This window comes from Dromaius novaehollandiae, chromosome 3 (assembly GCF_036370855.1).
Source record: "Dromaius novaehollandiae isolate bDroNov1 chromosome 3, bDroNov1.hap1, whole genome shotgun sequence".
Classification (NCBI taxonomy): Eukaryota; Metazoa; Chordata; class Aves; order Casuariiformes; family Dromaiidae; genus Dromaius; species Dromaius novaehollandiae.
Window position 1 is genome coordinate 80,150,377 of NC_088100.1, and position 23,706 is coordinate 80,174,082.

Consider the following 23,706-nt stretch of genomic DNA (forward strand, 5'->3'; position numbering starts at 1 on the left):
ATTTAAATAAAGGGTCTTAGAGGCAATCTTCTCCTAAATATACTGTGTAATGCTTAGTAAAACTATAGAAAGAGTTCCACATGGCAGCTCTGCAGGCCTGAGAGAAGAATGTATTCTATGGAGAGTCCCCAAAATTTGCTAAAGTGTTCGTAGATGGTGGCCCTATGCTATGACACTCTTAATATGACATTGGATAACCGACTATGTAAGGCATGTTATCATAGACAATATCTGTTCTTTAGACCTTTTAGCCATAGATAATAACAGCACATATTTCTTTTAATGGTCTGATTTTATAAAACAATAGAATTTGCTTAAGCACAGGAAAGCAACCACAGTAAAAAATCCTAAAAAAGCACCTAAAGGATAAACTTTCAGTGGATCTAAATTGACTAAGGTACAATCAAAACTCTTAACTCCTAAGATAGCTAGAAGTGGACTCAGCTATAGGAAATAGCAGCAGATATGGAAAAATCAGCTTCTCTATGATAAGACAAGGTTATTTTTTGGCCACAAACATCTGTTCAGCAATTATTTCTTGTGGGTAAACTAGGGTGCCCCAACAGAGGAGGCCTGTTCTACACCCAAGAGCCAGACATCAAGCAGCTACATCACAAACCAGGACTCAAGGCCTGAGTGAGATTTCCATTCTTGAGAACAGATCTAGCAATGACAGCAATTTCTAGGTATTTTACAGAGAAAAGTAGGTCTTTGGACCAGAACTACAGTGGCTAATAGATTCACCATTACCAGTTCTGTCTTAAACATTTCAGATGGTGCTGGCATTTAAGGAGATGCACATTCATTTCTCTGACAGTGGAACTGGGAAGGCATCCAAACACTTCTGGTGATCCATGGGAGTGGATTCTTTTTTGGTGAACCTCCCACCCCAGAGATACTCTGTAAGACATTATCCATCACCTCCCTCTTAGGGACCTTGCACTTGAAATAGCTTAAATCATTGGACAACGGTGTGTGTGATCCATCTATTTCCTAGGATGACTGCCTCTCTTCAGGAGGCATGGGAAGAATCTTGCATCCCTCCAACCATTAGTAACATTCATCAAGCAGAACAAGTGGCATCTAACACAAGGAATATCACTTTTGGTCTGGAAGGTAGGAGTGAGCAAAAAAGTTTTGTAAAATTACTGCCTAATCCCATCTGCCATAAAAGTGAGTTTAGAAATGTTTGAATTATTTAAGTCCTTTGCAAAACAGTGAGGGAAATGAATAGTCCTATTCTTTCCATTTCCTCCTAGGTCCCACATATGCAGACTCCCATTTGATTTCAAAATGGCTGGCAAGCCCTCACAAGACCATTAGTAGTCACTGCTACGTGGAACTCAGAGCAGTAGAGGGAAGATCTTAGCTAGGCATATGTGAACTCTTGGCAGGGAGATAGGACAATGTAGCACTTAGGAAAATTCTCTGGCATCTAATGAGCTCAGTGGAGTTACAGCATCTATGGCTGCATTTGACACCTTTTTGGAGAACTATTAACAGCTTCCTATTGAGAAGTTCATTGTCATGCCCTCCCCATCTCCCCTTTGGAAGACCACTGATAAGACCAGAATATTCATGAATGTCTTCAGCATCTCAAGAGAACCAAGTTGTCAGACCCTGTAAATGTATATGTCATATGGTGGGAGTAAAGACTGATGTTCTTACACCTCCGGCAATGTTTAAAAAAAAAAAAAAAAAAAAAAAAAAAAAGGTTCTATTTTAAGAATGTTGTACAGCATGAATCTCCGCATTAATAACGCAAAGGAGTAAAATTGAATTTGATGTCTGACTAAAGTACTGTGCCAATTTGGTCACTCAAGTTACATCAACGAATCTGTTTTTAAAGAAAACTCCAAAGATTTTGAACAGATATAAGCTGTTAAATTTAAGCAGCACTGAACTTGAGCAACTTAATGCCAAATCTCGACTACCGAAGTACTGCACAAAAGGCTAGATATGAGAATAGCCATTACGCCTTTTCTCTTTGAAATGGAAAAGAAAGCCTCAGAAAGTAATGGAAGAATAGCTATTATCTAAATCATTTAGGAAAAATATTTTACATGCCATGAATAAAATACAAGATGGTATTAACTACAACTTGCTTTAATGAAAAAGTAAATCTATCCTACTCACATAGCTCTGTGGATCTATCCTCCAGTCAAATAGAAGAAGCATCTCTGTTGGTTAAAAAAGCCATTCTATTAACTAGATAAATAGTTGAGGATACTAGATTTCTAATAGTAGTGAGATGGTTAACTCAAATCTGTTTTGCTCATTTATACTTATGTTCAAGAAGAAATCCATTACAAGCTTGCAAGGACTCTCTTGCCTTAATTTAAAAATCATTTTATTTAAATTTAAAAACTGCAGTCTTTAGTATCCTTAAATCCATGTCAAAAAATGTACTAGATAACTACAGTTTCATTAACTCTTCATACTGCATTCACTATGGTAATTGGACTAATTATTTTAGTAAAAAGTGAGGTGGCTAGTGAGAGATGGGATCTTTTCCACTGTCACACTCTTGATTGCAGACCTTAATATTGCATTATAACATCCTCTTTTAAATAGCAAGTTGCAAAGGCAGTATATTTTAATGTTCAGTCTGGGCTCAATACTGACATTTACTAGCCACATGAATATTTGTTATTTAACCAGTCTCACTGAATGCTCCATGCAGATATGCCTTTATAAAGTTAGATGTGTCTTTATAAGATCAGGCTTTGAATTCCACTGAATTCCACTGCACCATTAGAGCCTTTATTGCATCTTGTCTGTGGCTATTGCACAAGTGGATACTTCCTCATCTCCCTACTCAAAGAGGGGCTAATAAGCCAGCAGCATGATTGGGGGTGGGGGGAATGGAAGCTCATAAAAGAAGGTGCTAGGAAATATTAAAAGGAAAATCTTGGTTTCATGTGTCTCAGAAAACTAAAATATTTAATTCCTTAGCTGTATTCTTGATGCTGAACCAGATGCAGAATTTATTTACTGCCACTGCTCTACCTCCTCTAAGATATCCAGCCGCCATTGTAAAAGCACCAGAAGAAATATTATGGTGACACAAGAGAAAGAACAAGCTTATACCATAATGTTTCTGCCCATGCCAACTGCAATAAATTGAAGGAATGTCCATGTTACCATACTGGACAATTAATCTTAGAGCAACAAAACATTCTAATGTTCCAGGAACAGGTTGTCCACAGTTTCTGGTTATTCCCTGGAGGACTCGTTTGTACAGTTTAAGAAAGCATTAAAATATCTTTTTCAAGAACACCCAGGTCATTTTGCAATACAGTAGCTACAAAACATTTATTTATTTTTTTTAAATAAAAAAACATTTAAATCATCAGGTTTTGTAAAACAGCATGTCAAGTATTTATCTTAATCTTCGTAGTGTAAGCACCTTCAGTTTTCTGCTAAGACAATCAACATAAGTTATTATTTATCTGGTCAAACTATTAACCTACATTGAAATAAATATACCTTTTACCAAGACAGACCACTTAATGGCTACCAAATTACCATAACTTTATAAAGAGTTTCTCTGGTGACAAGTGAAATACAGATTGTGAAACCATGATTTTACTAATTTTTTTTTTCAATTTCAGTGAAGACTGGCCCACCATTCTACACTATGAAAAACAATGATAAAGCACTATAGACTCTAGCTAAAAAAAAACTACATCACCAAGAAAAATGTTTGAGATGGCTTACCTAAACTCTCTCAGAATGAGAGGTGGAGCACATACTCCTAAATCAATTATAATGAACTGGGTTGGTCATAGCATATGAGGCATTTTTAAGCAAAATTATCCACTAAACATCAACAGAAATCTTTTTTCTTTTTTAATAACGAGAGATGATGAGCACTGATAAGTGAAAACAATAAGCCCACAAGGGCTTTTTATGCTGATTAATTACAAAACATAGAGTGCAAAATTCAACATTCATAATGATATAAACCTTAAAAGTACAGAACAGAAGTTTACAAGCCAAAATTACTACAGCACCTGAGATTTTCCTGTAGAAAGCCAAACAGAGATACTTTCTTCAGAAACTGTAATACAATCAACTCAATTTCTCTCAATATTACATAGGAATAACTGATCCCAAAGGAGTTGAAATATACATAATGCTCCAAATTTTTAATTAAGCCTTAAAGATAAATCTGCTATCAAACTATACTTGAAATTTGATCCATGTGCATTACATAATTGACTACATTTTATGATCCCATCATATTAAAACCAGAATAGATATAATACTAAAGAGTTCTGATGAAATTAAAGTTTAAAGAAAAGTCAAAGAACACAGTATGAAACTTGAATTATGTTGACAATTAACTTGGATTACTGAAGTAAAAACAGGTCAGAACAAAATGTTATAGCCTGCTATGCAGTCATTTAGCTTTTACAGAAAGCTAGTGGTTATGTATTCTGGTAAAAGTAATACTTTAAGGAAATCCTTTTTCATTTCCACTTCTGGAGCTGGGAAGTTGCATTTTTCTGTCTTCTGTTCTGTATGATTAAGACTTAATGATTTTGTACGTCTAATTATCTGTCATCGTCAAGGTAACCAATGTACTGCATTCCAGTCTTAGAACAGAAACTTTCTTTTTTAATCCCTTGGCTTTGAAGCTTTAAGTAATTGCGAATTCCACTTAACAACTGAACTCCCAAGACCCCAGAGCAAAGGGGAAACAGCATTTAAAACAAAGCTTTTAATAAAACACTGTTCTGATTGGAATGTAAATTTTTATTCTAACATTATATGATTTAAGAAGACTATTTAAGTGCCAAATGATATGAAAAATTACTAGTTCGAATACTAGAATTTAAGGGATGTCCATTTAATCCTAGTAATATTTTCATCAGATAAAGTATACTATACATTTGTTTTTATTTAATCACTTAATTAGGTATACTGTAAAAAAAAAAAAAAAAAAGTAACTATTAATTTTGACAAGGTTAAGCATACCTCCCCCCACGATTAACTACTTGGAATTTTCCGGAACCTTTTTAATCCCTGAAAAACAGTCAAACATATCTGGTTTTGTCCTTTAATTCCTAAGTATGAATAACTGGGCACTCAGTAGCAATTTCAGGAAGAAAAGCAGTACAAGTTACAGTGAAAGAGCTAATATTAAATATTTGCAGTTCTAAAAATTCAAATGCAGTTAAATGCATTGTTGGCTCACTTAAAAACAAAACAACACTCACCCTTAAAACACTTCCTCAATATAAGGTGCAACAGAGTTAAAAACAAAAGAAAATGAAACAAAACAGAAAGGCAAACCCCTCCACCACAAACAAAAAATCCCAAACCGAGAGTATTCCTTTCAGTGCAAACACTGTAGTCTTCAAAAAGTTAGAGTACAAATATTTACATTCCAGTGTATCCATACCTACAAGGAATGTTGTTTCACATGCAAAAGTATGTCAAATACCTTTAATCCAATCACAATACTATAGTTAACCCTCTCAAATCAATATCGTGGCTGAAACCTACGTGTTTATATAGGCAGTATAATGTTCTGGAGAAACTAATGTACACAGCTGAAAAGTTCTCCCCAAAACCAAGGGCAAAAACTGCAAATTCAATTGCTGGTCCTTAACCAATTTCAGTATCGAATGACAAAAAGTAATCAGCTACTTAGCTTGGAGTGAAAAGAGCACTTCTGTATTGGCATTTTAATCTCCTGTCCCCCCTCCCCAATTCTACAGGATATAAAGAGGCTGGCTGCAGACAACTGCTTGTTATGCAAAACTCTCTCAGACTGAACACAGCCTTTCCGTATGCGATTCAGTTTTTCGGTGTGCAAAAGTTAAAGTTCTAGCAAAAAACTCCAAACCAAAAGAGAACGTATGTGATACTCTGAAGGGAAGCAGGTATGTTATTTTAGTCATTTAAAATATGCTTGGCAAGTTCACCTAGAATACTATTTTTGCGGCATTGTGCTTTTAGAGTTACTAGCTGGGATTCCAAGGAACATTTTAAGAAGGCACCTATTACACTTTCTTAATTAGCTGCCCATTTTAGTAATTTTGGTACTATTTGTCACAGTACATTAGAAAACAGCAGCATAAAGCATTAGATGGACAAGATTTTGAGGTTTGGTTCTCCTTTAAAAAGCAAACTTTTCTAAAATGAAAGGCACTCAAGACAGGAACTCTCTCTCCAGTTCGTATATAGATGGCCGACAAGTTTTGCTCTTCATTCTACATAAAGGCACAGTACAGTCTCTATTTTGACCTTCTACATCAATATCAAGTAATGAGGGCATGTGGCAGTTAGTTCTTTCCTCAGTATCTGGTAAGAAGTTAACATTTGGACCTACATTGCCTTCTAAATGTTCTGGGTCTTTAGAGTTTGGTTTAATAACACGTGGAAGAATCTGCCATGGATCAATTTTACTTCTAACAGAAGAAGGTCGAGGCCTTGATATGATATTGACAGCTCTGTGTTTTTCAGGTAAAATACCACTGTGATTGCTTCTTTCTTGAACAGATGGAGATTGTAGACTTCCAGCAACTGACAGCATTGGTAACTTGGGGACATCATTAGTTGAAGCAAATCCATTAGCTAGAGGAAAGGAAAGACCAAAAACAGAGAGACACTTCAAACTGTGTAGCTTTTGGATTTCTTTGCCATCTGTAAAAGTGGATTATCATAAATGCTAATGATTTTTTCATTAAGAAAAATTGTAAAAGCTCATATGTATTTGTGGAGAATCTTCTAAGGAAGGATCATCACTACTCCAATAACTCTTCTGCATTTATAATCTCTCTGTCAAAGAGTATGACAATTTATTTTTCATTGTTACAAAAGCTACAGAAAGCATTAACCACCCAGTAATTGGATGAAGATTAATTGTGGAATAAAGCCCCACAAATGAGACAAATTCTTCAAGTAATTTTAAGATATCATGAATAATACCATATGCAGGCAATATTGTAAAGAATATTACATTGAATCTGCTCTAGAACACCAGTATTAAAATTTAGAACTTCTGTCCTTTGCAGAGTCATTAATCATGAACATATCCATTTACATGGAAACCAGATTTAAAGACCATTTTTTTCAGCTTCAATTTGTAGCAATAGCTTAGCTTAAAGATTCGTGGAGCACGTGACATAACTCCTGGGTCAGGCAAGCAAATCAAACTCACTAGACCCGTTTTTCTAGAAGTTAATAAATGGACAGGCTAAAATGATGCTAATTCACTCACCTATATGGATTGTCAAACTATATCAAACAAATGTACATTTCTTTCGGGCTCCTGAAGTCAACAAGCTACACCATGCATTCAGCTGACAATGTAGTTTTAATTTATTTTACTGATAATGCTAGTGTTTTATGTTTCACAAAAAAGCAGGAATTGCTTGAAAAGACTCATGAAACCTATTTTTGCAACACCTGAGAAAAACAGGATACTATTCCAAGTGGTGTAGGTAACTTATTCAGGGTTCAGACACAGAGGACTTACCACATACAGTTATGGTGGCTCAGCTAACCCATGTGATAATGCAGCAAAGAACTTCATGACTAACTAGTGAACAGTTACTGCTTCTAGATTTTTGATTTCTATAGTAAAATGCCCCCACAGCTGAAGTTCTTAAATACCCACCTGTGGTCTGAAAATTGTTCCCATCTGATAAGGTTCGTCTGTGACCCAACACACTTAACTTTGACAAAGAATCATTTGGCACATTTTGAGATTCTTGTTTCAGACAAAGATTAAAAGATTGATTCTTTAATGGCGTAGAAAATGTGTTAGCAGCCAGCTGTAACCTCTGTTCTCTCTGACTTTCAGAAGATTCAGATGGAAAGTCACCTGTGGAACTACATGGATCACAATCACCAAGTACAGCGCTTACAAACGCATCTTCATTGTCAGACTGAAGTAGGCATTTTGTGGAAATGGAAGGCATAGAGATAAGATTCACAGTATTTGCAGCTGGATTTAGGGATGGAATACTTGTTTCCTCTTTCGTGGACTGCAATCTTGTAGGGCTGGCACTCCTGCGAAATTTTGAAGCTCGCTGAAATAGTCCATCACGCTTCTTCTTCTCGTCCCTTGGCAAGAGTTCATCTGGACCTTGTGATTTGTTCAGCTCTCTAATATCCAAGCCCAGAGCAACAGACGCAAGGAGAACGGCACACCCATACAGCACTGAATCAGTCTTCTTTTTCTGCAGTGTTCTGCTCAGACTGTTTGTAGGTGTCATTTGAGGAGTACTATTTGTAGAACTAGCAGAGGTTCCTTCTTCAAAGCTTTCATGTTCTACTGTATTCTCTCCCTGATCATCCTTCCACAGAGGTAGATTAATATAGGCCTGATTCGGCAGCTTAATTGGCTTTGGTCTTTTGGTGTCCAAACCTTCAGGGAGAAGTCTCTTTTCAGTACAGGCACCTATAAAGCATTACAGTGTACTTTAAGATTACAAATAAGCTATTTATTACTACATGTCTACATATGTACATCCATTTACTTGCACATGTATTAATCTGGAGATATACCGTATGTCCCCTTGAAATGTATTCAAAAGCTAAGAAGCTCGTCTTGCAAGATTCAGAAACATTCTTGGCCTAAACAACTTCTTGTTCTCTTGATAGTACTTAAGATAGTAAAAATACTGCTTTGCAACAATTTCATCTTTTTAGCAACTCATAAGCAGAATCTAATAAAAGCAACTTGCAGATCTATCTTCCTAAATATGCAAGCTAACTGTAAACAAAGTGGGTGGGTTCTTCCCCTCCTGTGCCCCAAATCTGAAAGACTGGTCTTTATTTGTAGGAAAGCACAAAGCATCTTCCAACTTTTATTTACTCAGCACAATTGAAAAGCAGATACTGTGTTGTCATTTGCTGTGAAATCTCAGGATTTGCAACACTTTTGGTAGGGCTTTTTAAACAACAAGAGAAATATTTCTGTGTATGGATTACAGTTAAGTAATACAATATACAGAAACTGCCAGATAGTATCTGTAATACATTCTTCACAATATTTTCAATCAATTAAATTCAATTAATTCCCAAATCCAATGAGTTACTAGAAATTTTTCCAATTAATTCATTGGGCAATTTGAAGCAAATTTGACATTTCCCACCTAGTGAGTGAAATTGATATTGCCCATCTAATGACAAATAAAATGGAAGGTGTAATTTGACTTACATGTGTTATTCTACTGTAAACTAATGAATACTATAGAACATATATTCCAGTATTTAAAATGCAAATACATAAACTTGTAGAATCTTCTCTGTACACAGAGAAGAAATGAAAATGCCTTTCACCTGGGCAGGGGGTAGAAATGAGTGCCCAAGCAGCTTCACATTTCCTCTTCCAGCTAGCATAAATCTATAAGCTGCTGTTGACACCAAGTTACCACAGTTTGTTTCTATGACAGTTCTAACTTATTTTTTTCAGATAAAAGAATCGCTGCTAGAGAAAGTGGGCACAAATATAAAACTATTATAAATATTGTACAGCTACAGCACATTTAGAGTAATGGACACAGAAAGCAACATTTTATGTTATATTTACAGCTATTATGTTCCTGACTCTAAGAATGTTAAGTATTATGTTTCTCATTGTGATTTACCTATCAATCCTGAAAAGCTGCCTAGACAACTTTAAGATTTGGAATCTATCTTTATTTTTTCTTTTTCTTCCAAAATTGAGAGACTAAGTCCCATTTAAAAAAACAGAGAACTAATATCTGGGAATATATTAGGCTTATGGCTTACCCACTGACAATAAAAGTCATTAATGATCATTTAAATGTCAAGCAAATTACCGATTTAATTATTTCTTTGCAAAAGAAACTAAAATGCTGTGCCTGTAGACCTCATACACAGATCAGCCTGCATCTCAAAAACTTGGAAAAATCTGTTCGTAGCACTGCTCACACACTATATAAATTTCTTAGATGCTAACGATGAAAAAGGAAGGATTTTACACTTACAGTTTTTTATACTTAAGTTTTTGTTTTGTTTTTACAGAGGAAAAGTACCTGTAGCAGGACAACATTTATGGGGTTTGTATAACCCTTGAGAAACTTGAGTAATGTCATTTATAACACTGGAGGGAGACTTAGTACCATTATACGACAACTTTCACTTTTTCAGAAGTAGCTCTTACCTTGGTCAGCAAACAGTGAAGCTAAAGGAACACCCTTCTGATTTTTCATTAAAAGGGTTGACCAAGGGTTGCTGCCATCTGAAAGGGGTCTTATTCTGAAATAATGATGATTATTTTGATATTACAGAGATTACCACTCTTACATATGCTTTGACAGAAAATTACTAAAACATCTTTCTTTTTAAACCATAAACATGTAGCATATAACTTAAAACAGTATAGTTTTCCAAAGGTAAGAAATGTTGTATATAGTATATTACAGAATCATATGATTACATGCCGATACATGCCTTATGATCGGGTGTCTATACTAAGATGGAAACTTCAGAACATAATGGCCTAAAAAGGCAGTCAATGAAAAACTGGCCTTAACTGCTTACTGAAGAACAAAAGTTGGTGGAAAACATGGACATCAGGTTCACTGTGTCAAAGAAATACAACAAATACTGGAAATTTACTAAACATAGTGACTTTCAAGCAAACAAAAATATCATCTAAGCTAGTTTAAATAGATGGTCTGGAACCAACTAATGCCACAAGTAAGGTAAGTGGATATCTCAAAAACAAACAAAAAAAAAACCCCCAAAAAATCAGTGTTAGAATTATATATGCTTGAAAAGATAGGGAAAAGGATCTCCTGTTTCAGAAAACTGCTACCCTTCTGTTACTAGCAATCAGAAAAAATAACCTGAAAGTAACATTTTCCAACTGATTTTCATAAATTTTTCACCCAGCGTTTGTCAGTGTGAATGATACTTCTGGTGTGCATTGTGCTTCACATATGCAAAGTCAGTCAGTCTTACTTAATAGTACTCAAAGTGCCCACTGGGGCCACGCTTGCAGTTCCTTGAGTCAGTTCAAGGAAGACCAAGAATGATAGGCCATGAATATCTTGTATGTCTCAGCAGTTCAGAATCCCAAAAAGTCCTGAGTCTCAAAAACAAGAGATAAAGGGTAATAGAGCCACAGAAACCTGAAGATAAGTAAACATTTTATCCTCAAGTCTGTATAGGGGAGCTATTCCTCATTAACAGTAGTTCCTGAATTAATAAATGGGTAGGACTGAGGAGTCTCAGCTATAACTATAGAGGCTGCAGAACTTCTCTCCCTCACTAACTAGGTTAGTGATTCAGTTACAAAGAATGTTTAGTATTATCAAATAAATGAAACATAGTAGACATACTTGTCCTTACAATCTGCACGATCCTTTGTTTGAACTGAACTCGGTCCCCATGTACAACCTCTCTTTTTAAAATTTCTCTTCACATCTTCAAATTCTTCCTGGTGACAAGTTGTGCTTCTTCCCCAAGTTCTGTTGCTTTCATCTGAAGTTACTTTTAAAATAAATAAATAAAATAATTAATAGTACTTCTAAAGACAACATATTTTTGACAGAACAGCTTTCTCCAATGCAAAACCATTCTGACAGTACACAAAGAGGAGTAAACAAAAGTTGAGATTATTTTCCCTTACAATAAGAACCACCACACAAATGGCACTGATCCAAAAAGACTGGCAAGCAAGAAAAAATAATTTGTGAGCTGACAAGAGACCCAAAATAAAGACAAAGCAGCACAACCATCTTATTTTCCATGCTTACTTTAACCTTAACCTTGCATTCAGTAATTCAGACAAGTGAATTAGACTAAGCACTTAAATTCCAATGAAGAAAGTATATGCTATGGAACAACTGTATCAAATTCAACAGAATATTCCAATTCTGACAATGATTAACGTATTCTTTTTCATTACACCAAAACACATTATGCTTTTGAAGTGTCTATTCTTCATTAAATGCTTAGTCTGTCACTTCAGGTCAACTATTAAATTAAAAAGAACCACCACCCTTGAAACATAATGAAATCTTGCCTTTTTTCATAACCCCATTGGGAAGTTCATATTCACTTGTGATATCTACATCTTGCTGGTACACATATACACTGTTTCTTCGGCCATTAGTTGTGTCTGTATCTGTTTTGGAAATCACTGAAGAAAAATTAAAAGAATGTAGTACAGGTCTTAGTCAAGCTGGTTTCAGAAAGGGAACTGTTTCCCTTCTTACACTTTTAGCTTTGGGACATAAACGCCAGACCTAGAAAGGCACAAAGTATTTTTTGATAGACAGTTTTTCTTGTAGGGTTTACAGGGTCCTCTTTCTAGGAACTGACTCAGGCAAGCAGACCTTTGCACGTGATCGACAAACAAATAGTAGCTTGCTATCAACTTAGCATGGTTACAGCTACGATGGAAAGACGATAGAAAAACAACTTCGCTTGTTAACAACATGATAAATGAGGTAATTGTTCTACATGTCAACTGTCCTTCGTCTCCTACACTGCACAGCACTCTCCTCCTTCCTCACCGTACACCTTTTCACCCATGCAGCTTGCTTTGTAGTACAATATATTACTTGCCTTCTTTAAACTCTCATACTCCAAACACAGTTCCAGGACCTAAGGAGTATGCATCTTACTGGTTTCCTTCCTGTCTTTAAGGCAGCTTTAAAACAGCCTTCAAAACTAGCTGAATTAGGTTTTATGACAAGATTTACAATTAACTCAATCTTTTTTAAATTAAAATTTTAATTTAAAAAAAATCTAGATTTAGAAGTTAAAACCACTCATGGCAAAGTGAAGCGATCAAGTAATGAATTGTTAGATATGCCTGTTCAAATCATGTATATTTGAGTAACTCTTCTTGAAACAAAGACACTTTGAAGTTAAATCAAGATAAAACATTATTGTGGGAAAGAGGATTTATTTTACACAGGTGCAGATGGGTGTGGAAGCTAAACTGTTTCAGCTAGACAGGCCTGAGAGATCTGATAAGCTTCTGGGTCAAGCCTAGAGATCACAGAAAGTACTTCTTTTAAAGAACAGTCTTTTTGTTGTCCTGTATGTTTTAGTCCTACAAATTCAAATGCCTGGTCAAAGAAGAAAAACCCCTTCAGTTAGAACTTAGCACACATGCAAGGATTTAGAGTGCCAGGGCTATGACTTAGATAGAAATTAAAAAAATATTCTCATTTTTTCAGAATCATGCCAATACCTGACACTTGCTTCACTTTCAAGTATTTCCATACAGAGCAATGAGAACCAAAGATAAAAGATGATAGTTTATTTATTTGTAACTATGATATTTCAGAAAGGAAAAGAAGAGCTATTTCTTTCTTGTTTGAAGCAAAACAAACAAACAAACAAAACACCCCCCAAACTCAAAGCACACAGTCACGACAGGGCGTTTGTGTGAGGGGCCATTATCAACATAGCTGCTGCATCAGCTAACATTCTGCAAAAGATTTTCCTTTTATAATTTTCCTTGGATCTCAAGTTTCTATTAAGAAAAGCATGATAGGGTTTATCCAACTCTCTCCTTTACCCACAACGTACCCGTAGCAATAGCCTTGGTCCAGGAAACTGTACCAGTTATAGCTGAAACAAATACTTGAGTTACAATTACCAGAAAAAACACCACTTCACCTTTAGTCACTAATTAATGAAAAGGATTTCATTAAGCAGATATACTGCAAAGGAGATGAGAGAACTTGTTTCCATCAAGTTTTAAACAAAGTTTCAGGCTGGTTCCAGAATTTCTTAAACTAGCTATAGAACAGTATGCAGAAAGAAACCATCTCATAAAGAGAGTAGCGTTTGGGTTTTTCATCCCTTGTAGCATTACATCCTGAATATGGATAATTGAATAATCCACTTTGCACAAAAGATCAGACAGTATAAAAGCAACCAGTGAAACCTGCAGGAATCTTTTCCCCCATCTCTACATACATCATTCTCAAATATGAATGTAAGCTTTGCTATAACAATCTGATCATTTTTGTTCCATATTCATAAAAGCTACCTCCACTCCACTAGCATAAACACATCTTCCCTTCTGGCACCAGTATACATGGAATAATGTATGCCCAAATTGCAAACGGGGGAAAGAAACAAAAACAAAACAAAAACCCCAAAGCAAAGTGTCTTTATTTCCATCTGGTTTTGTACTTGCTTACTAATTGCTCTCTTTTGTTCTGAGCAAGCCGAGTTGCTGGCTGATTCTTCTGTCTTTCCAGCTTATATCACTGCCTCATTCTCTGACTCTTTCTGACAGTCCACAGCTGATTTATCAACTCTAATAGAAACTCATTTTCCATCTTACAGGGGTTCTAAACTTGACCCTTTACCTTTTACCATTATAAATTTTGTTTCTTCACTGCTTTATCCAAGTCAGTTTATGTATGACTTCTTGAAGTTTTTAAGGAAAGATATGATTTAATATATTCCCAATAATTTTGAATTAATTACTGAAAAATAACTAACGTTTTAGCAAGATTATCCCTCATAACTTTTGTTGTCTGAGCAAACAAATTAAGGAGCCTGGAAATCAAACAGAAATGTATCTGGAATTTGATACCACCAGTGTTTCAATAAGTCTGTACAGAACAAACAACTTCTACTAAACAAACTGAAATGGCAGAGACTTACACTGTATAGCTCGAAGACGAGGAATTATTGTGGGGCTACTTGAGGGACTAGAGCTGTTACTGTTTAAACTCCTTCTCTTATCCAGATTGGGGGATGCCTGCACTGTTATCTTGTGCTGGAAATCTATGAGAGAGTGTAAAACAAAACAGTTCCAACATTATAAATAAAGAATATTCAGAAGATTATACTGCTGTATTCCTTAAACCAGCTAAAGCTATATAATGAATAAGACTTGATAGTGCAAGAGATTTTTATATTAACAACATTGACACATGCTGATCACTAATGTAATAATCAGTTTAGATTGTAAGTCAAACTGGTATGATTTCACAGCTCCATGGACACTATATGATAGGTTTACAGTAACACCAACAAAAGCACCTAGGTTGTCCAACTGGAGCCAAACTGAGGTACATCCACATTGCATATCAATATTCAATCCTGTTGGTTGTCACAGAAGGAAGGAAAGGCAAGGCTAAGAAGATACAGTAATATTTCCTCTGAAATCAACCAATATTCAACCAGCATTTCACAATTTAATCTCAGACCATTTCAAAATGATCTTTAGGCAAAGGCTTAAACATGACTGTACTTATATTGATCTTATATGCACTATAGTTTGCACTAAATAGTCAGGGAATAGCAGTCTTCATAGCAATCAGATTTGCCTTTGTTACATGTATTTCATATACAATGTAAAAAATAGCACTGACAAAGAAGTAAAATCTATCAAAGTGTCAGAAAAACACAATACTGAACTACAGCACTACATATATGCTTCTCTAACCCCTATCAACAGTGCAATTAGATCGTATGCTATTCTTACAACAGAGCTGTCAGAGGGACAAGTTCATCTGGATAGTTCTTGAAAACACAGAGCCAAGTGGTATTCTAAATAAAACTGTTGATTTTATCACTTTTTCAAGCTAAACATTGGTAGATCCAGGAAACAAAAGATCAAACATTTAATTTAAAGCTTGTGATCCACCATAGACTAGTTTCGAAGAGGCTAACATGTTTATCTGTGAGGCTGCAGTGTGACTGTTTTGTAATTTTTTTTTTTTAAGCAAGGAAAAATAAACCTATTTTACTAGCACTGAAACAGTACCCTAAATGTTACCACATTCTTTGCCCTTTTCAAATGCTCAGATAGCTATGATTGTGCAGCATTAAGGTCTTACTGCATTAGTAATAAGCTGAGACTTCACCTGGAAACCACTGAAAGGAAATCCATCAACCACAGGATGCTAGTACCCTTGTGAAGGCTTTCCAATTATTTGCATAACCCTTGAGTTTCCATAGTGCCATCTAGTGACAGCATTAATAAAGTTCCACTAAAACAGGCACTGACACTAAAACAAACCAGTCTTCTACAAACACAAACCTACTTTGCAAAGGCAGGATTTTAATGTGTCCCTGGGTGGAATTAAATGCTATAACATTCAAATTCTACTACATTTGTAGTCTGAAATGACACCTTCTGCTGCTATTAGTGTTTTCTTCCAAGAAGTAAGGCAAAGATCGTAACCCCTGCATTGTATTTGTGACTGCAATGAGCACGAGATTTGGACCCACGACACCTAAACTTCTAGTCATTGTAAAGTGTGGTTTTTCGTTAGATACTTGCAAGTTTAGGGCAAACAGCATTAATATTTGGTCATGTTAGAAAATTCTGGGCGGCGATAAGAAGGTACTTCTCTATCTGCACAAAAATAGAGATAGCAGACATCAGAACTTCAAACCAGTCTCAAATCTCTTGATTCCCAATCTAGTAACCCTTCTCTTCAGATAAAATGGATTTCTGAGTCAGGTGAAAGATTCTTCCAACTTAAATGAAGACTATTCGACAAAATATGATATGTGGAAGAAAAAACAAAATGCAGCTATATAACCCTTACCATATCCATCGCATTATTATGTTAGAAGACCCTAGCAATGACTTAAAATAGTAGCCCATACTGAACATTTTAACCATGGAATCTGGGCCTGCACATTTAGTTAATAATATATATTGTGAACTGAAAAAAACCCCTCAAACCTGAAGGCAAACTTATTCTATGTCCATCTTTAAGTTTTAAACGGCTTCTTTTAAATTTGCCCTTCCTCTTCTTTACATTGGGTTTCTCCTGATTTAACTGGAATATCATGATATTCAGCTCACGCTCCAGTACATCGATCTCGCGTTCTGCTAACTGTTGCTCACGGCGCTTAAGTAATTCTTCTTGAGATTTTTGCTGAAGAGCTGCTCTTGTCAACTCTTCTTCTCGTGATCGTAGCTCCTGAAAATAAAATTTACACAAATGAAACTAAATAATAATGGGAACAGTTGTATTATGGGATAAGTGTACAGCAAGTTGTAATTCTTACCTATTCTGATGATGCACTATATACATTTAACATGCACATATGACATTCTGACAGTCCTCCATTCTGTGTAAGACAAAGAGCTTCTCTATTCTGTACACAAACATTATACAGATTTCCTTCTAGCCATATAACTTCAGTCACTAGGTAAGCACAGGCAATGGAGACATATGCAATCACACACTATCGGCTTAGGGCACATCTTCTGTTAGGCAGGAAGTCCTTTGCTTCAGAGACTTTCTCCCTATTTATATAGCATGAAGGCTGCTGTTAGATAGCTCCTACGGACTAACACAGAAAAGACCATCCTCACCACTACACGTGAATGCTTTTATCTTAAATCTCCTAACCTTTCCCATTTTCAGGCATGTATTAGGTAGCACTTCCCTATCTAGAATAACAATCAGTACTATAATTAATGAGGAACAGTGTAACAGGAAAAAGCAAGTCATAAGACAGAATACAGCTGTTTCTTAATTAAAGTCTAGCAAGTATTTGTATAACACCAACCAGCTGCTAACCACTGATTTACACCAAATGTACTTTCCCTAGAATAGGTTATTTTTCTGCCTTTTTTATTTTAGAGAAGAAGGAACTTTAGTGAAGAAGCTACTTCATTTTTCAGTGTAAGGACATAAAACCCAAGGGCAAACAGCTGTAAAGCTGCCATCTTAAAATGATCTAAATCCTCAACTTTCAAAATGTGTTAAAATATATCTCAAATTTAAATAGACGTGCCATCATACTATGGGGCATATTATACACAAAACAGACTTATTCAGAAGCATAGTCAGTACTGTAAATACAAGAGGAAATAGGAAAAGGAGGAGCTAGATTATGACTAACAGTGTATGTTTCTCTCATTAGATAATTTTTCATTTTTATGTACAATTGTGTAAACTTTACCTGGATAGAAACTGAAATTCAATTAGAAGTATAAAAATAAATTTTAAAATTAAGCTACTTTAAGAGTTCAGGATATATAAGAATCCCTTCCCCCCATCTAAAACCTCATTTGTTCCCTCACTGTTATAGTTACTTTTTAGAGCAGACTGACTACTTCTCGTCATTAGTATCCATCAAGGTCATAAACCAGCAGAATTCCTTATCTCCTACTATGCTTTTATTCATGAATTTAAAGCATAAAACCAGTGTTCTGCTCTTTCAATTCCCACTTGGTCATGAATAAATTAATGAGCTATACTAGCTGGATATTTTAGAACAAGGGGAAAACTCTCTCTGTTCTTGCCAAAATGACTACAGATGTCAAAAGACAGGTTAGCTCTGAACCAGACTTCTGATTTATTAATTTAAACTGAGCTTCTTCCAATGGATTTATTTTTTTTTTAATCCAGTCTGCTTAACATACACACTCTGGCAAAAGGCAATTCTGTCTCTTGGTAATTCAGAGGAGCCTGTCTTCAGCAAATAAGGTGAGGGGGAGGGGGTTCCCCTTTTTTTTTTTTTTTTTTAAATAAGATATTTAATCACTTCATTTAGAAGGGAATACTGTAAATCCTCACTTCTCCCTTTCCTGTCCAGTCAAAAATGGCAAAACTAAAACAAGTGCTGGAAGCAGAAGCCACATGAATTCAAATTTAGAATAAAAATACTTCAGAGTTTAAAGAGAGAAGATGTTTATTACTATGAAGTATTAGGAGACACTAGTACTTATCCATCTCTTATTATCCTCCAATCCAGGTTACATAAGGCTCAGTAACTAGGCAAAAACTGGGGGCCTATATTGAAAAGGAAGACAGTATAGATGATGTAACAATGTTTCCTCATTGACAGTCTTAGTATTTACTCTTTTCCAAATAAACTAATTAAAAAAAGACCTACTGCAATTAGTTATGCAATGCTTCTACACCACTCTACAATTAAAGCACTCATTATAAGGAAGCTAGGAAAGAATTCTATATTTAAGTTGCTCAACAACATTCATCAAAAGAAGATTGTGATCTTTCCTTGGAGTGGGTGTCACCATCACTCATTTACAGCAAGCCCTTGAGGAAATTCCTCCAGCTACAGAAGTGCCTCTTTCGAAGGGCATGAGACTCTATGCAGGTCTTTTTATTATTTTTAGTTATATAAATACTTCACAGACACAACTTTCTCTCTAGTACCTCTCAGTAAAATTGGTAATGTGCCAAATTAAATAAGCATGAACACATGAAAGCCTTTTCTAAGTCAAAGCTACATGTTTTCATTCTTCAACAAGTTTACCTAATTAGGGCAGATGCCTTTGGAGATGCATTTACTTTGGCATATGAGAAATAGGTTTGATTTTATCTTCCCCTCCCCCAATTAAGCATAATCCACTTCTAAAACAAAAAAACAATTTCCCACAAAGCTTTGCACCAACTTCTCTTCTTCTCACCTTGATTTAGTCAAGAGATTTTCTTTGCTAGGAAATCTCCTTAGTCTGGACTGATGCACCAAAAAACAAACACACACCTGAATGGTTATGCCTGTTCTTGTGACAATTGCTCCCAAAGCAAACAGCAGGAAAGGGGCATTTAAGCAGTTGTTGGAGGGGAAGAGAAGAGAGCTAGGCCTTATGGCAAGTTCCAGCAAGCGAACACAGTGGCTGCAGACCCCACAGCGAGTAAAATGGAAAGCCTGTACTCCTTGCAGGGGGACAATCACCCATCTGGAAAGTAAGAGAGCTGACAGCTACACAGCTCAGCTCTAGCAATTCATGTGCCCATTGCAGGCAGAGGACACTATACAGATGAAACTTGCCCAGCTCTGGAAACTGAAATGGAAGAGGGGAAACTACAGGGTGGGAGAAAAGGCAGATAGGTAAGTGTGAAAGATTATTATTGAGGATACTACAATCTTAGTGGTGATAAATAAATTCCGATACCACATCTATTGATATTACAGTAGATCCATAATGTCTCACTCGTCACCAGCCAATAGTCCACAAATTGGCATTGGTAAAGTTTGAGGAGAACAGGTGAGGGGCTGAGGCTACTGACAATGACCTGAGAGATGTGGATTTGGTTTGTGTTTGTCCAAAATTTTTAAAGGGACTAAATCTTAATTAGATTTCTCTATGAGTCTCTGCAACTTAATTCTCTTCTTATCTATTACCGCTTTATGAAAAATAACAACAAATATCAAAAAACATATAATATACCTGGCAATAACTATATGGGGGGGGGGGGGGAGCAAAGGGAACTGCCTTCTGTTAAAAGTATTTCTAACAGGGACACACAGGAACACCTGGCCTATTCCAACCAGCAACTTACAGAAGTTGTCTAAAGGAAAATATAAACCTAGGGGTAATTAAAAACATGCTAAAATAACTAAATGACAGAAAAAAAGAAATCACAGTGAGCGCTCGTTTAGCACAAATATATCACATAAGAATATGGAAAGAAGATCAATGATAGGAACCTGGATAGCAAACAAGAGAAACTGGATTTACTGATTCATGAGCCTAAGAGCTACTTGATCTTATTAATATCTGGCAAGATTTCCCAAACTATCTCATTAAAAAAAAAAGAGAGAGATCAATATTATACGCTTTCAATTGTCTGAACTCCTTGAGTGAGCCATGATAGCCCTCTGTTACTACAATAATTTTATGCTTCCAGTCAAACTTAGCATTTCAGCCCCAACTGAAATACCCTAACTATAGTTTTGGCATTCAGAACTATATATTTATTTGTTTCAGTTAAGGAGGAAAAGAGAAAAGCAAAGCTGTCTGAAATTTGAGAGGACCACTAATAGCAGTCCCTGTTTCCAAAGTAAGCTAGTTGCAAGACAGTTGCAGTTATATTTTAAAATAATGGCCAGAAACACTTTAATGGAGTTTAAAAACAGTACATCTACCAACAAAATCAGGCAACTAAATTAACAATCTGTTTGATATTTAACTTAGGAGTAAGTCCTCCCCTTTCGTGTAGGTTATTGTCTCAAGTGTACCTCAGCTACTAAATCAGGTTTCTAGTATTATTTTGACGAGTTACAATTCAAAAGTTAAAAACTGCTACATCACATAAATTCACATATACACATATCCTTCCTTCACTGCTTTGCAAATCGAAAAATCAACTTACTTTTTCCTTGGTCCTCAATTCATTGAATATCTGCTGAATCTCCAATTTCCAGTCATCTTGCATGGAATGGAAAGATTCTTGAGGCATTTCAGTCATAACTGCCCCCTCAATGGCAGTCAGCTGTTCAAGAATTAAGGCAAACGATGGTCGAATATGAGGATCCTGCTCCCAGCATTCTAGAATTTATCAAAAATCTCATCAGTTTTTAACAATACATAGAACTTCTTGAAGAAATACATGAATTTCAAGTTCCTTGCTACTGTATTTCAAGTTGTAGTGCATTCCCGTTATCCACAATGCTTCCCTAGATCCATTCCCATTTTAAAAAAGTGACATTTACCTACCTATATTCAGTGGACTCATTTTATATGAATAGTCACTTTTTTCATCTCTGCCTTTAGATTCTGAAATACTAAAACTAACAGTACTACATAGAATGGGGTTCTTATGTAACCAAAAGTTAAAGAAATTCATCGCACACAAGGAAATAGACATTAGCAATGTTTATTTCTCTCTAGAGAATTTCACAAACATTTTTGGCACTCAGGAAGAAACAATGAGCAAAAATGGCACTTGTGGCTCTTCCCCTTGGGATTCTAGTCTTGATTTTGTATTGCTCTGTAGCATATTCTCTATTTTATGAAAATTAATGCAATTTGAGTGTAAAGGGAAATCAGGGCAATAAACTGAAAAAGTGTCCTCAGTCACCACTGAAGAAGTTAAGTGCTATACTGTAATACTGTACGACTTGCTCTGAAATACATTCAGATGTCTCTAACATTGGACGGCTGTGAAAAGAAAAACAAAACACTTTTGCGTTTCGAAAAGGATACATACCCCCAAAATCTAATTATTTGAATAGATAGGAAGAAACAACATAGATACCTTTCATTAGTTTTGCAAATGGTTCAGGACAGGTGGATGGAATGGGCAAAGTAAGCTTATTGACAGCAACTCCATAAGCCACAGCAAGTCCATCAATGCCACGGTAAGGAACTTCTCCTGTAAGCAGTTCCCACAGCAACACTCCATAACTACAAAAGGCAATTATTAAACATTTATTTTGTGAATACTGACACACTTTAATCAAGAACAAACAAGTATCTGTCCAGCCATGTCCTGGAATCCATGAGGATTTCCCATGTCAAAGGTGAAAGCCTTTAAGAATCTATTCCTCTTCAGTCATCTTGCATCTTGCCTCTAATAGTGATCAGCCAAATTGGACATGACTCCAGACGACTGGCTTAAACCCCTACCCTGTTCACTGTCACTTCATGACTGGGAAAAAAAATTCTAGAGAACTCCTATTCAAAATGTTACCTAGAGCTATTTTTATATAAATGCTAGTATCATGTAAATCTCACTTCTAATTACAAGTCTGAACCACAAGAAAACAAGCAACCCTCTCCCTACCAAAAAAAGAAAAAAAGAAAAGAAAAAACAAAATTCCCAAAACTCACAGCAGAGCATTCAGGCAATACTCCTCTTCAAACATTTCACAACAGTCTAACTAGACATACACGCTAATTTTTTTTTGATTAAAAAATGGCAGTTTGGAAGTTTGCATTTCTAAATCCTTTGCATGATATAAAATGGCCTGTTAACTTTTCCCTTCTCACAGCAGATGCTACAGGATTGAGAAATGCTTAAATATACAAAACTAATGTCACCATACTAAAAAAAAATAAAGCATATCTCCAGTGAAAGGTGATGGTGCGAACAGATCTTTTCTGAGCATCAGATACAGAACTCTTAGCAAGTTCTATTGCAGCAACATTAATTACAAGTGTTTCTGCTACGCTCTCCAATCCAGAAGAAAAGCAGGGTGTTACTTTCACCTCTTTGGCTTTGTATTCACACTGTTTGTTCAAACAATCCAAACCCCTTCAAGTGCTGAGACAGCATACCAGTTGCTGTTGCTCAACTTTGGGGTTCCTATTCCAGTACCACTGAAATCAATAACTTTCACAGCCATTTTTGTGAAAGCAGGGATTAGCCCTTTTGGAATATAAGCCTCATGTTTACTTGGTTTACTTGTAAGGCTAACTTTATTACTTGTTTTTTTACTTTTCCAGCAGGGAACCACTCTGTGCAGAACACAGGAAAAAAGGGCAGCCTGTTGTTGTTTTTGAATAGTGAAGTGAGCAGGCAAAGGGAGAAAAATGGAACACGAAGTACTGCTCTTGCCCTTCCTCTCCAGATGTGTAAAGAAACTGCCTGTAGGTTGCACAGAACTGGATCAAGGTCTCCCACTACATAAGGAGAAATGCATACAGCCCTAGTGAGGTAAGGATTATGCACCTCTTTGTATCCAACATTATCACTAGTAAATACAACCCCAATTACAGATGTGAACACACTAGTGAAGTTTTTTCCATCATTCGCCTTTTGCAGCATTGTACAAGACCTTACAACATCACCTTAATTAATAATAAAACAGGACATTACATTACACAAGTACTGACAGAACAAACAATTTTATGTGAGCAATAACTATATAGCAAGCAATTTCAATTGAGCAGCGGTGTTCTGTTTATCTAAGAAGCTTTACCTGCCATAAAACCTTAGAAAAATATAGAATTTATGGTGTAAATAACTGATCAAAAGCCGAGAAATACATTGTACTCCTAAACATATCATT

General features: G+C 35.9%; 1 protein-coding gene across 3 annotated transcripts in view; it reads right to left on the reverse strand.

The window, feature by feature from the left end:
- Nucleotides 1–3,296: 3,296 nt before the first annotated feature.
- MAP3K21 (mitogen-activated protein kinase kinase kinase 21) overlaps nucleotides 3,297–23,706 on the reverse strand; it is a 43,791-nt gene continuing 23,381 nt past the window's right edge. Inside the window, exons 3-11 of one of the 3 annotated variants that reach the window (XM_064509247.1) lie at nucleotides 21,951–22,099; nucleotides 21,066–21,241; nucleotides 16,793–16,910; nucleotides 14,632–14,754; nucleotides 12,020–12,136; nucleotides 11,334–11,484; nucleotides 10,151–10,245; nucleotides 7,634–8,419; nucleotides 3,297–6,588 (exon numbers count right to left, since the gene is read on the reverse strand). In XM_064509247.1, coding sequence (XP_064365317.1) covers nucleotides 6,164–6,588; nucleotides 7,634–8,419; nucleotides 10,151–10,245; nucleotides 11,334–11,484; nucleotides 12,020–12,136; nucleotides 14,632–14,754; nucleotides 16,793–16,910; nucleotides 21,066–21,241; nucleotides 21,951–22,099 — 2,140 coding nt within the window. In that variant the 3' untranslated portion in view covers nucleotides 3,297–6,163. Of the gene's footprint in view, nucleotides 6,589–7,633; nucleotides 8,420–10,150; nucleotides 10,246–11,333; nucleotides 11,485–12,019; nucleotides 12,137–14,631; nucleotides 14,755–16,669; nucleotides 16,911–21,065; nucleotides 21,242–21,950; nucleotides 22,100–23,706 lie in introns of all 3 variants that reach the window. The other 2 variants (XM_026117288.2, XM_026117289.2) reach the window with 2 other exon arrangements.